At 44.1% G+C, this 15,622-nt stretch overlaps 1 protein-coding gene across 1 annotated transcript in view; it reads left to right on the top strand.

The window, feature by feature from the left end:
- The first annotated feature begins 7,069 nt into the window (after positions 1-7,069).
- Positions 7,070-15,622, top strand: part of LOC121919317 (FACT complex subunit SSRP1) — a 19,214-nt gene continuing 10,661 nt past the window's right edge. The window contains exons 1-7 of the mRNA XM_042445802.1: positions 7,070-7,196; positions 8,710-8,963; positions 12,590-12,775; positions 13,199-13,304; positions 13,443-13,633; positions 13,727-13,957; positions 15,040-15,143. Of these exons, the coding sequence (XP_042301736.1) occupies positions 8,910-8,963; positions 12,590-12,775; positions 13,199-13,304; positions 13,443-13,633; positions 13,727-13,957; positions 15,040-15,143 (872 nt within the window). The 5' untranslated portion in view covers positions 7,070-7,196; positions 8,710-8,909. The remainder of the gene's footprint in view (positions 7,197-8,709; positions 8,964-12,589; positions 12,776-13,198; positions 13,305-13,442; positions 13,634-13,726; positions 13,958-15,039; positions 15,144-15,622) is intronic.

Raw genomic sequence — 15,622 nt, 5'->3', positions numbered from 1 at the left:
GAGCCATCAGCTCTTGTCCATGAAGAATTTCCAGAAAGAAAGCAACGGGCGGAAATATGGCACTGCCTGGCACATTTGACAAAACAAAATAAAACTGCTGGTTCCCAACATCTCTCCGATCCTCCGGGAAAAACCTTTTCCAATGTAGAAAGACCAGACTGGGTGGTGACCCCCCGGAGGTCCTTTTCTCTCCACCGCTCCAAAAGCTTGGAATGACCTGCGGAAGAGATTCGCGAATTATCCTCACTCGAGGCTTTTAAAAAAGGAGACAAAAACCTTCTCTCCGGCAGGCCTTCCCCGATTAATAATGTCCAGAACCAATTGAATCCCTCTTTTATTGTTTTTTCTTATGTGTGATTTGTTTTTAACTTTGATATTTTGTACTTTTTAAAACTTTTTTTTTACTGTTTTAATTATAGTGGGGGAGGTTGGGTCGGGGTTTTGTGGGGCTTTTTGTTTTTTATTGTTGCATATTGTATTTACTTTGTTGTTACCCACCTCGGATCCTCAATCGGAAGAGGCGGGATATAAATAAATTATTATTATTATTGTTTTGTTATGTTTATTGTTCATTGTTATCATCATCAGCAGGGCTTCAACACATCTTTTGTTGATTGTGACTTCACCACATCTTTTCCCCCAGATTGAATTGGACACCTTTCACATTCTCCAATGATAGAACTCTGGTACATTGTATGGACATTGTGTGGGGGGGAGTCTGTGTACATCAGAAGCTTAAGAAACTTGAAAGAGTGGTGAGAGTGAGGAAATGGCTGGCAATGGCAGATTGTGGGCAAATGTTCATTCAAGGAGGATCAAAGGCAACGTTGTATCCACCAAACAAATCTCTAGAAGGTTTGTGTACAGAGAGCTGTATGGGATAGCAAATATTCATAGGGGGGCAAAAAGATCAGGCCTTTATCACTTGCCATTCTTTTAGTTGGAGAAATATCTGAAACTGGAAGGAATCGCAGTAGATCTTTTTGTTACACCTCTGGAGTTTCCTTGTGCCTAGGGTTGCCATACTGCCGGACCTCCAAATCGGGGAAAATGTAGGACAAAATTTCAAATGTAGGACACACAAAATGTGTCCTACATTTGAAAATTTTGTCCTAATTCCCACGATCGGGCGGGGAGGGAGACCAAGCAGCGAGGGAAAGCCTCCACTTAAGGAGGCTTTCCCTCCCTGCCTGGGCCCCGGGCCTCGCCGCAATCGGAGGCCAGGATTGGGGCCTCGCCTCGTTCCTGGCCCCCGCAGGGACCAGGAAGGAGACGAGGAGACCGCTGGCCATCGTCAGGGCCCCCTCCCTTCCTCCTGGCCCCCGCAGGGACCAGGAAGGAGGCGAGGAGACCGCCGGCCATCGCCAGGGCTTCGCCTCCTTCTGGCCCCCGCAGGACCAGGAAGGAGGCGAGGAGACCGCGGCATCGCCAGGGCTTCGCCTCCTCTTGGCCCGCAGAGACCAGGAAGGAGGTGAGGAGACCGCCGGCGATCGCCAGGCTTCGCCTCCTTCTTGGCCCCCGAAGAGAACCAGGAAGGAGGCGAGCAGGCCGCTGGCAATCGCCAGGGCCTCGCCTCGTCCTGGCCCCCGCAGGGACCAGAAAGGAGGCGAAGAGCCTGCAGGGAGGCGGGGGTTGGCGGCGGCAGCGCCCAAGAGGCTCGCCTCCTGCAGCCTCCTCCGCCCAGCCTCGCTGCCCTCCTCTTCTCCTGCGCGCGCATGCGCGGTGGAGGAGAGGAGGGCAGCGAGGCCCCAAGGGTTGCCTAACAACCCACTGCAACCAGGCTTTTCCCGGTTTTGACGGCACCCGTGCCGGGACGGGCAAGTGCCGCCAAAACCGGGAAAAAACCGGTTGCAGCAGGTTATGGCAACCCTACTGTGCCTGCATGAGCTCCAAAGCCTCCAGTTCAAGGACTTCATCATATAAGGCTAAAAAGTGGAATTTTAACAGGATAAAAGCATCTTTGGTGGTTCTTATCACAAAATGGCATGACCATCCTGTGCTTGCCCTTGCATTCTTTTTGTTACTGTAGGATTGCTCCACACTGTAGAAATAATCTGGTTCAACACTGCTTTAACTCCCCTGGCTTAATGCTAGGAAATGCTGGGGACTGTAGTTTTATGAGACATTTAGCCTTCTCTCTCAAAGAGCACTGGTGCCACCACAAACTACAATTCCCCAGATTCCCTAGCACTGAGCAAGAGCAGTTGAAGCTGTGTCAAAACAGATTATTTCTTCAGTGTAGATCCAGCCGTAGTCACCTTTTCACTGATGGGAAAAACCTGTCAATAGGCTCTCAGTCTTGGTGCTATTTCACCACTGCCTCTGTGCAATAGGCCCCTTGTGCTGCAGATCTGCTTCTTAGGCAGCCACACGGAGTGGGTGTGATTCTGCTTTTTTCTCCCTTTCCTCTTCCTGGCATTTGTGGCTTCTGTATGCACATTCATGTAGCAGCCAGCTTTAGTTAATAGTTGGTAGCCGTGATTGCTACGTTTCTTCTTGGAATGTGGTGTTTGTCAGTGTGGGAAACAGATCACGTTACCATGGATTTTCAAAGTGCTATTAATTAATAATAATAATTTGTTTTATTTATATACCGCTATTCCAAAGATCATAGTGGTGAACAGCAAGTAAGCTAATTTGGGGGACAGTATGATAAAAAAATTATGCCAAACCTTTATGCTTCCATTCTTAAACTAGCAATTATTGGCAGGACAGTAGGCTAGGGTGATAAAGTCTCAAGATAAAAAGATAAAAAGATCCTTATAACCAGGCAGAAAGATACTAGAATCAAGTCTGTGGCTAGCACCAGTTCTATTACCCTAACAATCCCAAACATTGGCTTCTGCTTTTTCAGTCAGTCATTTGCCTTCAACTGCTGATTCAAAACAAGAATCAGGAGAGCACAGGAATGGAAGAGAATTGTGTCCAAGTGTTAAGAGATATGCTAACTCCTCCCAGCTGCTTCATGAAGAATCCCACCAGTCAAAAAACCCTGAGTCTGGATTCAGCCCACCCTCTGTAAACCAATAACACGATTATAGTTTAAAAGAATTTGAGTACAGTTCATTAGCATTATTAGGATGGAATGAATATGAAATATACAGGTATCATGGAACTGGGGGGAGGGCAACATTAATAAAACCAGGACTGACACTATAAGAAGGAAAGAACAATGTCTGATGTAATTAATAATCTTACATTTTTTTTCTCAGAACACAGTACCATATTTCTTTACCTTAAGGATTAACATCCCATTAGCTAAGCTTAAACCACTTGACTTACACTCATTCTGTATCAGCAAAACACATCACTCCACTTCACTGGCATTTTAGTTATGACTCTTTTCTTCTGGTGATTATTAAAATACTTCATATTTCCACATTAAAAATCATGCCTTCTTGTTTATCAATCTTCTGCTTAAAGCACTGCGTCTATCACTTCTAGCTGTTTACCTGGTTATAAAGCTAATGAGAGCAATATTTCCTATGCCAAGTAACTGGAGGTATGGCAGCAGAGGAGAAGAGATTGGCCTTGAGATCCTCTGGGACCCTGGAGCCTCTCAAAGCTACCAGAACTCAAGTTTTCTTTTCTTTTTAAATAGAGAATGTATCATCTCTATTACTCAAATACTCAAAGTGGGGAGAAACTACTGCAAAATGTAGTGGTATCTTCTTCACAACCTCCTAAGTCCTCTATACCCCAATATAGAATAACAAAACAAAACAAAACAGAGTTGAAACTCAGCTGAAAATGAAATGATAAATGATGTGACATTACCCCCAGTCTGTTAGGTGTGCCACTGCAACCCTCCACGGGTGTGTGGAGTGTCAAAAAACGGCCAGTTGCCTGCATCTGTTCTAGGAGCAGTATGGACTGCCTAAAATACCCAAAACAAACAAACAAACAAACAACCCTGGCCTGGCCAGATATTCACTTCTGCCTTTGAAAAAGGGAGTATTGTTAATGTTTAACAGTGCAGGGAGCCCCTAAAACCCATTAAAAGATAGATTGACTCATTTGGAGGCTTCCAAACAATTTATGTTTTTCTTCTCTTTGGCCACAAAAAGAAGAGGTCTGGGCAATGTGGCTGAGAGCAGCAAAAACAGAGGCTGCAGATGGCTCTGTCCATATGTGTTTTAGAGACCTACTATTGTCAGGACTTCTGCATTATCCTGCAAATAGGATAATACCCACCAAGGGTAATGCCACCCAAAGTGTCAAAGCCAATTCCCTTGTTTTTACACACCCACACACCCACAATTTTTGAAGTAGAAGTGGCCGCTGAATCCCCACTTTGTACTGGTATCTCTGAAATGTTCCTATCATGGTAGTGACATATTCTAACTACCAATTGCATAGGCAATTGCTCAACAAATTCCCAAACCTCTCTCATCTGGTGTCTCTTGGTAACACAATTTATGCCTAACATTCAGTAAATTAAAACAAATGAATTGTGGTTTACTTCTAGTTAACAAGTGTATGACTGCACTGTAAGTTAGAAAAAATGTATTACTTATTAAACATTACACTATGACTAAGAGCCTTATTGCATGAGAAAACAAAGTGGAAATGGAGCAGAGAGTAGCATTTTTTCCTGTGCCTTACCACATGATGTCATAGTGCTTCAGTTCTGTTCCCAGAACAGATGGTTTTAAAAATCCATTCAACAAAAGATATGCTTTTAAAGCCACCTCTGGCAGAAAGAAAACTGAAGCACTATGATGCCATGTGGTAAGGGTGGTAAGAAAACGCCACTACTCTCCAGCTCTGTTTCCACTTTGTTTTCTTGTGCAATAAGGCTCTAAATGTCAAAACCTTAAGCAATAAATAGTTGCAATAAGCTTAGAATAATAGGATCTTCGATCTAGAAAGGGCAACAGGAGCAATCTAGTGCAACCACCTGCCATGCAGGTATACAAAACCAAATCACTCCTGTCCTGAAATATAACCTCTGAATCCTCAGTTTAAAGAACTTTCAAAGAAGAAGAATCCACCACCTCCTCAGCTTTGCCCCATTTCTTACATGAGATTGCTTCATTTATTTAAATGTGGCTATCATGTCGCATCTCAGTCTTCTCTTATTCATGTTAAACATACTCAGCTTACTAAAAGTTGTTTCTCATAAAGCTTGGTTTCCAGACTTTTGACCATCTTGGTTGCTTTTCTCTGTAAATCCTTTCCCGTGTTGATATCTCTGTTTTTGGAGCCTGTATTTAACCTTTTGACCAAGCATTTTGCAGAAATAGTGTATTCTAGCAGCTAATTTTAATCACTCAAATGCATCCTATGATTCAGTGCGGTATGAGGGAAGGTAAGGAAGGGCGAAGCAGCAAACCAAATACAGGAAATCTGGTCCGAAGATAAAGAAACTGCTGTTTTAGCACTTTCTGAGGATTTCTGACTCTGTGGTTGCATCTGCACTGCATAAATAATGCAGTCTGACATTGGTTTAACCAGAGATTATCGCATTATCTTTGCCCCCGTTATAGATGTGGGATGTAACTTTAAGATTTTGGTTCTTATCGCATTCACCCATCGCCGGGCAGCAGGCAGACGGTTTGCAATCTGGGCTTCTGCCACAGCTTTTCAAGAACGAGAAAACCCCATTTATGAAAAGATGCAAGAGAAGCCCAGTTGACAAACTGGCTGGCTGATGCTCCGCGACGGGTGAAAACAGTAAGATATAGCCTTAAAGCTACATCCCAGATCTGTGCCAGGAGCAAAGGTAATGCAGTTATCTCTGTACATGGCTCAGTGCTATGGAATCCTGGGAATTGCAGTTTTGTGGGACATTTAGCTCTCGCTGTCAGAGTGCTGTGGTGCCACAAGTACAAACTACAAATCTCAGGATTCCACAGCAGTGAGCCATGACAATTAAGGTGATGTCAAACGTATAGCTATGAAGGCCTGGGGGAAATGGGAAAATTCAGAAAAAACCCCATTCCACCCCCATTTTTTTCCTGAAGCCTTTTTTGTTTTTTGTTTTTCCTTAAAAGCAGAAAAAAAATGAAGGAAGAAAACGGATTATGGAATGTTTTATTTAGCATGATGAGTAAAATCTTTAAGACAAGGTGCTAACATATTCTCCAAATCATTTCTAAAAACTATGTGCTGTATCATATTATTCTAATTTTTGTGCGCTGAGTGAGGAGGACAAGTAAGTCCTGGGTTACACCGAATCTTCCAATCCAAGAGCAAGATGCATTTCTTCCTTTAGGGAGCGCTGAGGAATCTGGAGGAAACACACTAAATCAAGAAATAAACTGACATGTGAAAGGATAGAGAAGCTTCTTTCAATGTGGGTACACCTTCGGCTTTTAGAAGTCCATAGTAACTGTGATTATGACAAAGCAGAGACTGAAAGTGATACTCATAACTAGGGCTGCACCGGCACTGCAGAAATAATCCAGTGTGTGTGACAATGTTTCTCCTTATTCTTACACAAACTTAAATGAACAGATATCCAGTGGGTTTTCATGGATGAGCCGGGATTTGAACTCTGGTCTCCAGGGTCATAGTTTTAAAACCAAACCACTACACCATGCTGGCTTTCAAAACATGTTTATTGTTATTGTTGTTTACAAAGATATTTTATTGTTGTTATTAGTTAATGTGTTGTTAACACACTTCAGAAATAATCCATCTTGAGACCACTTTAACTGCCCTGACTCGGTGCTAGGGAATCCTGGGAACTGTAGTTGGTTGTGGCACCAGAGAGCGCTCTGACAGAGAAGGCTCAAATGTCTCACAAAAGTACAGTTCTCAGAATTCCCTAGCATTGAGCCATGGCAGTTAAAGCGGTCTCGAACTGGATTACTTCTGCAGTGTATTTTGGGCCGGAGGTTTCAAGCTGTGGGAAGGAAAAATGGCGGCGGTTATGGGAACATTCCGATGCCGCCTCCCGCCGCTAGGCGGCGCTCTCGAAAGTCGCCCGCTCGCTCATTTTCACCGCTGATGCAAAGAGAGCAAGAATGTCACCATAGAGGCGCCGGAGGATAGAGCGTCACGCTCCTGCGGCCATAGAGAACCGTGGCTAGAGGCGGCCTTAGAATTTTGACCGGAAGCTTAGAGGACAGGAAGAGAGTAAGTCCATAGCCTTTAGCAGAGACTCTGGAGGCCGGAAGTGAGGTTTGGTTTCCGGGTGAGCTGGCTCGTGTTGCGCAGGCGGGAAAGTGTCTCTGGCGGAGGAGGAGCAGGTAGTGTGGCTTTTCCTTTCCCGGCCGGGGGAGTGCGGTGAAGGACTGAAGCGGAGGCAGGGCCCCTCTGTCTCCCTTCGGAGGAGAGCTGGGCTGCCCTAGGCTCCGCTCCTGGTCCCTCTTGCCTGGGATGAGTCCCCTTGGCCTCAGTGACTCTCTCTGGAAAAGTGGGGGAAACATCAGGATATTGCAGAATGTTGGAGCTGCTTCCTGGGCTGCATCCGCACTGCAGAGATAACCCAGTTTGACACCGCTTTAGCTGCTGTGGAACTCTGGGAACTGTAATTTTGTGACCAATCTGTCAAAAGAGCCCTAGTGCCACAGCAAACTACAATACCCAGAATCCCATAGCACTACACTAACCATGGCGGTTAAAGATTACCGCGCTACACTCTTATAGCGCAGCTGTTCTACTTTTATTGCTCTGCCTGCCTCCTGTTGCATTCTGGGATTTGCAGTTTAGGGAAAGGCATTTAGAGTTTCCAGGCAGAGAGCTGTTAGGCTTTTCTGAACTACAAGCCCCAGAATGCAACAGGAGGCAGCCAGAGCAGTGAAAGTGGAATAGCAGCGCTGTAAGAGTGTAGTGTGATAATCTCAATGCTATGAGATTCTGGGTATCGTAGTTTGTTGTGGCGCTAGAGCTGTCTTGACAGAGAAAGCTAAATGTCTCACTAAACTACAGTTCCCAGAGTTCCACAGCATTGAGCCATGGCAGCTAAAGCAGTGCAATAATCTCCAAAGTGGTGTCAAACTGGATTGTTTCTACGGGGCGGATGCGGCTCTTGCAAGCAAGGCACAAACCTTCAGTTTGTGAGAGGGTGGGGGTGCGACTGGCCTTATGTGTGATTGATGCCAGAAGACGACGTCTGGACTCCTGCAGAGCTCCCTGTCAACTCTTCAGTGCAGCCACGCTGTAGAAATCACGCAGTTTGACATCACTTTAAGCTGTGTAGCTCCCTCCCCTGGAAACATGGGATTTGTAGTTTTACAGGTTCTTCAGCCTTCTCTGCCAAAGAGAGCTTTGTTGTTTTTGTCCTTTCTGACTTATGATGCCCCTAAGATATCATGGGGTTTTCTTGGCAAGATTTGTTCAGAGGAGGTTTTGCCTTTGCCTTCTCCTGAGGTTGAAAGAGCGTGACTTGCCCAAGGTCACCCAGTGGGTTTCATGGCTGAGCAGGGAATCGACCTCTCATCTCCAGAGTCACAGTCCAGCATTCAAACCACTATACCGCACTTGCTCACCCAAAGAGACTGTTGCCTCACCAAAGTACAAATCCCAGGATTCTTTAGGATAAATTATGGCGGTTGAAGTGGTGTCAAAATGCACTATTTTTACAGTGTAGATGCACCCTGGGAGACCCTGAAGCCAGTCTGAGTTTGTGCTTTCCTCTGTATATTCCTGGTATGGGCTGGGTTACCTCAGTGTGTGTGTGTGTGTGGGGGGGGGGGTGTTCTTGTTTTGGGATTTATTTATTTATTTTGTTTATTTGTAATTTTTCTGTTTCTTTCCCAGGTTATTTAGATCTGTGTTGTCTGGATCTCAGGGCTTCTGTTGCATCCGTTAGGACTGGAATGTGTCAAGTTCAAGAAAGGATTAAGACACCGCCTTGTCTTGCCTGATTCTCTCCACAAAACCTTCCCCCAGAACTGCACATCTTGGTGTGGCTCCGACCCCTACCTTAGTGGGTGAGGGGTAAGGAGGGAATTGTCGTCATGTCAGATACATTGGAATTCAATGAAATATACCAGGAAGTGAAGGGATCTATGGTGAGTGATGGGGCGAGGTTATGGGTTTCATATTTGGAAGCATTAAGTAGAAAGAGTTTATATGGAGCAATGTGAGGAACACGTTAATGTGGTTAAAAGGAGGCTGGCCTAATTGATAGGATGCTAGCTTGTGCCTTTAGAGAACTAAAATGCACCACAGTGCTTTGCCACAGAATCCTTGTATGATGTATGGTACTTTCTCCCCCATCTTTCACAGGAAGAAATAAATAATTGATGCTTTCTTAATAATTGAATAACGAAGAATACTTAAAGATGGTTGAGGCTTAATACTTAATAATATGCTAATTGGGAAAGAAACACTTAGACTCGTCTTTCCAATATTGTACCTGTATTTAAGCTTTGACCAAACAGTTTCTCCTAGCAAAATGCATTTTATGATTTAGTGCAGTATGAAATATACCCTAACCCTTAAATACCCTAAAGGCAGCAGATCCTGTCTTAATCTTGAAAGCTAAGTAGGGTCTACCCTGATTAGTACTTGGATGGGAGACTGCCAAGGAATACCAGGTGCTATAGGCTCTATTTCAGTTGAAAGAACTGGCAAAATCACCTCTTAAGTATTCCTTCCCTAAGAAACTCATGGGGTCACCATAACTTGACAGGCAACTTTAAGGCACATACACCCACAGGGCTAGTGTCGCTGGAGAGATCTGACAGTTTGTTGCGTCTAATTTGGAATTCCTTCTGGATAAATGCTTGCCCAGTTTTAAATTGGATGTGAAGTAAACTAAACTTCTACCAGACATGTCTTAAAAAGCAAAATCTCCAAAGAGTTCATAGCATTGTTTGTATTGCAAATTCTCTGTATAAATAAAACTTATAGTGTTGCGATTTCTGTATGGATAATTGGCTACCTTATATAAATATTAACCTCACTTTTGAATTTTGATTGTTGCCCTTGTCAGCATAGACCTCCAGCAGACAGGGCAAAAGAAGCAGCCACAGGCTCGATTGCTGCCTCGATTGCTGCAGGACTGCGGTCAAGTCATGTCAGACAAACCTGATCTCTTTCTTTGATAAAATTACCAGCTTGGTAGATGAAGGGAATGCTGTGGATGTAGTATATCTTGATTTCAGTAAGGCCTTTGACAAAGTTCCCCATGACATACTTGCAAACAAGCTTGTAAAATGTGGGCTAGACAAAGGAACTGTTAAATGGATCTGTAATTGGTTGACCGGCCGAACCCAAAGGGTGCTCAACAATGGCTCCTTTTCATCCTGGAGAGAAGTGACCAGTGGGGTCCCACAGGGCTCTGTCCTGGGCCCAGTGCTATTCAACATCTTTATCAATGACCTGGATGACAGAATTGGAAGCATACTTATCAAATTTGCAGATGATACCAAATTAGGGGGAATAGCTAATACCCCAGAGGACAGGATCAAGATTCAAAATGACCTGAATAGACTAGAAAGCTGGGCCAAAGCTAACAAAATGAAATTCAACACGGAGAAATGTAAGGTATTGCACTTAGGGCGGAAAAATAAAATGCACAGATATAGGATGGGTGACACCTGGCTGAATGAAACTACGTGTGAAAGGGATCTAGGAGTCCAAGTAGACCACAAGTTGAACATGAGTGAACAGTGTGATGCGGCAGCTAAAAAGGCCAATGCTATTTTAGGCTGCATCAATAGAAGTATAGTGTCTAGATCAAGAGAAGTAATAGTGCCACTGTATTCTGCTTTGGTCAGGCCCCACCTGGAATATTGTGTCCAGTTCTGGGCGCCACAATTCAGAAAGGACATTGAGAAACTGGAGCGTGTCCAAAGGAGGGCGACAAAAATGGTGAAGGGTCTGGAAACCATGCCCTATGAGGAACGACTTAAGGAGCTGGGGATGTTTAGCCTGGAGAAAAGAAGGTTAAGAGGTGATATGATCGCCCTGTTTAAATATTTGAAGGGATGTCATATTGAAGAGGGAGCAAGCTTGTTTTCTGCTGCTCCAGAGAACAGGACCCGGAACAATGGATGCAAGCTGCAGGAAAAGAGATTCCATCTGAACATTAGAAGGAACTTCCTGACAGTAAGGGCTGTTCGACAGTGGAATGCGCTCCCTCGGAGGGTGATAGAGTCTCCTTCCTTGGAGGTCTTTAAACAGAGGCTGGATGGCCATCTGTCAGGGATGCTTTGATTTGGATTTCCTGCATGGCAGGGGGTTGGACTGGATGGCCCTAGTGGTCTCTTCCAACTCTATGATTCTATGGTGACTCCCAAGACCAGCCACAAACAGGTCACAAACAGGCCGGGCAAGGAGTGGATAAAAACAGCTCCTTTTGTGGCTGGGTTTGGGTCGCCTTAGGCGGCCCAAGTGTGGCTTCCACACAGTTTGGGTGTGTGGGTTGTATAAATGCCTTGCCCCCAATGCGGCGCAACAGCAGACCTTTGGGCTGATCTGTTTTGGGCCACTATTATCTACATTTATGGCTTAATATGCAAACAGCTTTGTTGATTTTCTGTTGAGTTTGTTTTGGGCAAGGTGCACCAAAGGAAAGCTGTCTGTCTACTATGCTTTGAAGGAAAATTAAGAATTTTTTTACTTATGTAATGCCATCATATGTAATTAAAGAGAGAGATAATATTGTTGAAATCCAGTTCATATCAGCCCTAGCCAGTTTGGATAGATGGAAGTAGTAATTTGTGAATAGCCATAGGGCTACACTGCCCCACTCAGGTAAAGAAGTTAGATGGGAATTTTAGCCATGGGTACAATAATTGTGAGATGGTGAGAAAATGAAATATTAGATAGCCATCTGGAGATGTGCAGTTGGATGATGGGTATAGTGGAATAAAACTGTTTTTCTTCAGTGGATACAAAGTACTGATGGTGTGGAATCAGATGAAATCATTGAAAGATAGCATTCAGAAACAATATCCAAGTCAATAATGAATCTGAGAGACCATCAGTGTGAGGTGGAATGGAGAATGATATTTTCCCTGTAAAAACTAATGATTAAATGAATCAGAAGAAAATTGTTTATGGCAGCCATAGAAACTGAGGTTATGAAAAGTGGAAGAGGATAAAAGTTGTTTGAAGAGCAGCAGAGAAGTCAAAGAAACAGAAGACAGAATAGCAGTCTTTTGATATGGCACTAAGGAAGTACAGTTGTCCCTCCTGATTCATGGACTTGGAATCCATGGTTTTAGCCATTCGCAGACAGCAAACAGGGAGGGATAAAATGGTGTGTGAGCCTGAGGTGTGCACACAGTAGCGCATGCAGGAGCACCCCACCATTGAAGCCAATGGCAACTCCAATATTGGCATTTTTCCAGATTCGCATGGGGGTCTAGAATAGATCCCCTGCGAATCGGGAGGGACAAATGTCATCACTGGTTTTGGTGAGTTCATTCTAGGAAAAGGAATTCCCACAGTGGTAGAAAGTTGTCCAAGTGGTTTGAAACATAGTTTTAAAGAGGTTGTTTCGTGGTTGTTGGAAGGAATGAAATGGATAGGAAAGGAACCCATCAGTTTTACATTTTTAGAATACTTTCCTCTCTTTTTAATTAGAATTTCTCACATTCCTTCAGAACAATAATCTTTTATAAGACTAAATGCCATTCTTTACCCAGCAACATTGGCCACTATTTCTTTGTCTCTTTTGCATTAGAATGATGGTCGCCTGCGGCTAAGTCGTCAAGGTGTGATTTTTAAGAACAGCAAAACTGGAAAGGTTGACAACATTCAGGCCTCAGAACTGGCAGAGGGTATCTGGCGCAGAGTGGCATTGGGCCATGGTCTGAAACTACTTACAAAGAGCGGGCATGTTTACAAGTATGATGGATTCAGAGAGACGGTGAGTTCCCTTTTTGCTACGAGTTTGTTTCTGTTTATGACATGGCAAATCCTTTTACAGGTTTTCAGGACATGATGGAATAGGCAGATTCTGGTATTTGAATTTGCACCTCTGTCAGTGTATATGTGGTCTGAGATTTTGCCTAGTGCATTGGTATGTATAGTGATTTAGTTATGCCTTTGTTGATTTCCTCTGTTATGTTAAATTTCCCAAAGTTTATTCTAGCTTGTATATAGCATGAGAGGATGTAAGGAGTGATGGCAGTTTCTTGCTGGTTTAGTTTGAAGAAGGAAGAGGGGCAAAAGACTCAGGCTGGCTTATTGACAACCCTGACCCTAGGTTTTTTGCTCTCTATTACAATGGCATCTATTTGCCAGAGTATTAACTGGATGTTTCCTAATTAAGCACTTTCTTCCTTTTCAGGAATTTGACAAACTTGCAGATTTTTTCAAGACCCACTTTCATTTGGAGCTTGCTGAAAAAGATTTGTGTGTGAAGGGATGGAACTGGGGGACAGTAAAATTTGGAGGTGAGTTTGGGTATTGTGTGTGGTACTCCATGGAAAACAAGAATGGAGGAGTTTTCTACTTACTTTGGAGAGGAATTGACAGTTGACTGTGAGGACATACTACTTTTTCATGAAAAATATTCTCTTGATCTTTTACAGGACAACTTCTTTCTTTTGACATTGGGGAGCAGCCAGTTTTTGAGATCCCACTCAGTAATGTGTCCCAGTGCACAACTGGTAAAAATGAGGTGACACTGGAATTCCATCAGAATGATGATGCTGAAGTGTCACTCATGGAAGTGCGTTTTTATGTACCCCCCACTCAAGAAGATGGTGTGGATCCTGTGGAGGTGAGTAGCACCTGTGTAGAAGATATGAAGGAGAGAGGGAAGGAGCGTTCATCCCCCCCCCCAAAAGCCCACTCATTTTGCACTTTCTTGTAGGCATTTGCACAAAATGTGCTGTCCAAGGCAGACGTCATCCAGGCCACGGGAGATGCCATCTGCATCTTCCGAGAACTACAGTGCTTGACACCTCGTGGCCGTTATGACATCCGCATATACCCCACCTTCCTGCACCTCCATGGCAAGACATTTGACTACAAGATCCCCTATACTACTGTTTTGAGGCTTTTCTTGCTGCCCCATAAAGACCAACGACAGATGTTCTTTGTGGTAAGAAGAAATAGAATTTGGAGAGCAAGTTCCCTGCTGGGGGTAGTAATTTGGTTGCCTCTTGGAATATTCTCCATTCATGGCCGTTTCTACCTGTTTTAAGAGAAATTCTAGGAATTTTAATTCTATTTTACTAATTTCTAGTCCAGAAATAAATAAATTATCTCTGTTACATTGATTACCTGGTAGCTGTGGGATCAGTGGTTGGAAAGAATCCTCACCCCACCCCACTGGTAATTGTAATTGGTAATTCTTCCAGATAATATTTCAGGGGTAGCTCTGTATCCTGGTCACTCATGTTCTTCTCTTGTGTTGACATTGCAGATATTGATGTTGGATTTGGGGGGGCGTGCAAACTGGTTTTCGGCACTGTGTCAAGATGGCAGACCGTTATGTCTTCTGTCTGTGTATTAGTGGAGAAAGATGCAACTTCTTCTTTTCCCATTAGACTCAGAGGAAACACAGACAACAGAAGACTGATTTGTCAACTACATACCCGATCCAAGTAATATCATGGCATAGTGTACACCTGGCTGATTTTGTAATTCCTTAAAAGAGACTTGAATGTTAGGGCAAAAGAATAATAGAGCAATATAAAAAGTTTGCATGTCAGGCCTGTCACACTTTTGGAGCAGAACATGCAGACACTGGCACTTTTTGCATAGTGGCATGCACATTTTTTGGATGTGGGGTTACCTGTCAAGTATTCCCTGTCATTCTTCAGATGTTGGGATGCAACTTCCATCAACTCTCTGCAACTCAGACAGTGTTATAGGTGTTTGGAGAGGGAGTGTTGTTTTCGTATCAACTTTTTTTCACCTATTCTGCATATCATTGATTTTTAAAAATTCCTACAGATTTTGTAGTTTTGAAAGGCTATTTGTAACCTATACTGTTAACAGCAGCAGTCCTAATTGGCCCATTTCTATCCTGCAAGGAGATGCTTTGTGTATGTGTGGCTAAGTAGCAAGGTAGATCATGTACATCGGAGCTAAATGTAATACTCATGTAGTAAGGTTGGACCCTATGTGACTAGCTTTTCTGGATCAGGCTCATAATTGTTTGTTTGTTGTATTTTTCAGATCAGTTTAGATCCCCCTATAAAGCAAGGCCAAACTCGCTACCACTTTCTTATCCTACTCTTCTCCAAGGATGAGGACATCTCCTTGACTCTCAACATGAATGAGTGAGGACATTTCACCTGTTCCTTTATCTTTGTATAACTGTCAGGTGGCTTCTGACCCCAGCTTCTAAGTCTAACACTGCAGAATTTCTCCAGGTGTTGTGTACAGTGCCCCTTGGGTGTACAGTGCACTGTTCTGGACAACCCCCCCCCCCCCCACGTGTAGGCCAAAATCTGCGATCTCAAGTCCCATTTGTCCCCATGGCGGCGCGCGTGCACTCGCACCGCCATTGGGGACAAAAGTTCCTTTCCTCCTTCCCTCCCTATCTACTACCTACCTACCCTCCTCCCTCCCCTCCCTCCCGCTACCTGCTCCATCGACCAATCCCGCATCCTCGCCGCTCCTCCTCCGCCACGCGGGAAAGGCCGGGTGCTGCTTGTGGAGGCCAAGAGGCCTCCGAATGCACCAGGCCCTTCTGCAGCGCTGTGGCGAGAAGGACGAGGCCAAGTTGTCCTCCCCGCCGCTGCAAACCACAAAAGGC

The sequence above is a fragment of the Sceloporus undulatus genome, chromosome 1, assembly GCF_019175285.1.
Source record: "Sceloporus undulatus isolate JIND9_A2432 ecotype Alabama chromosome 1, SceUnd_v1.1, whole genome shotgun sequence".
Lineage (NCBI taxonomy): Eukaryota > Metazoa > Chordata > Lepidosauria > Squamata > Phrynosomatidae > Sceloporus > Sceloporus undulatus.
Note: the sequence above shows the minus strand (reverse complement) of the source record. Positions and strands in the feature narration are given on the sequence as shown.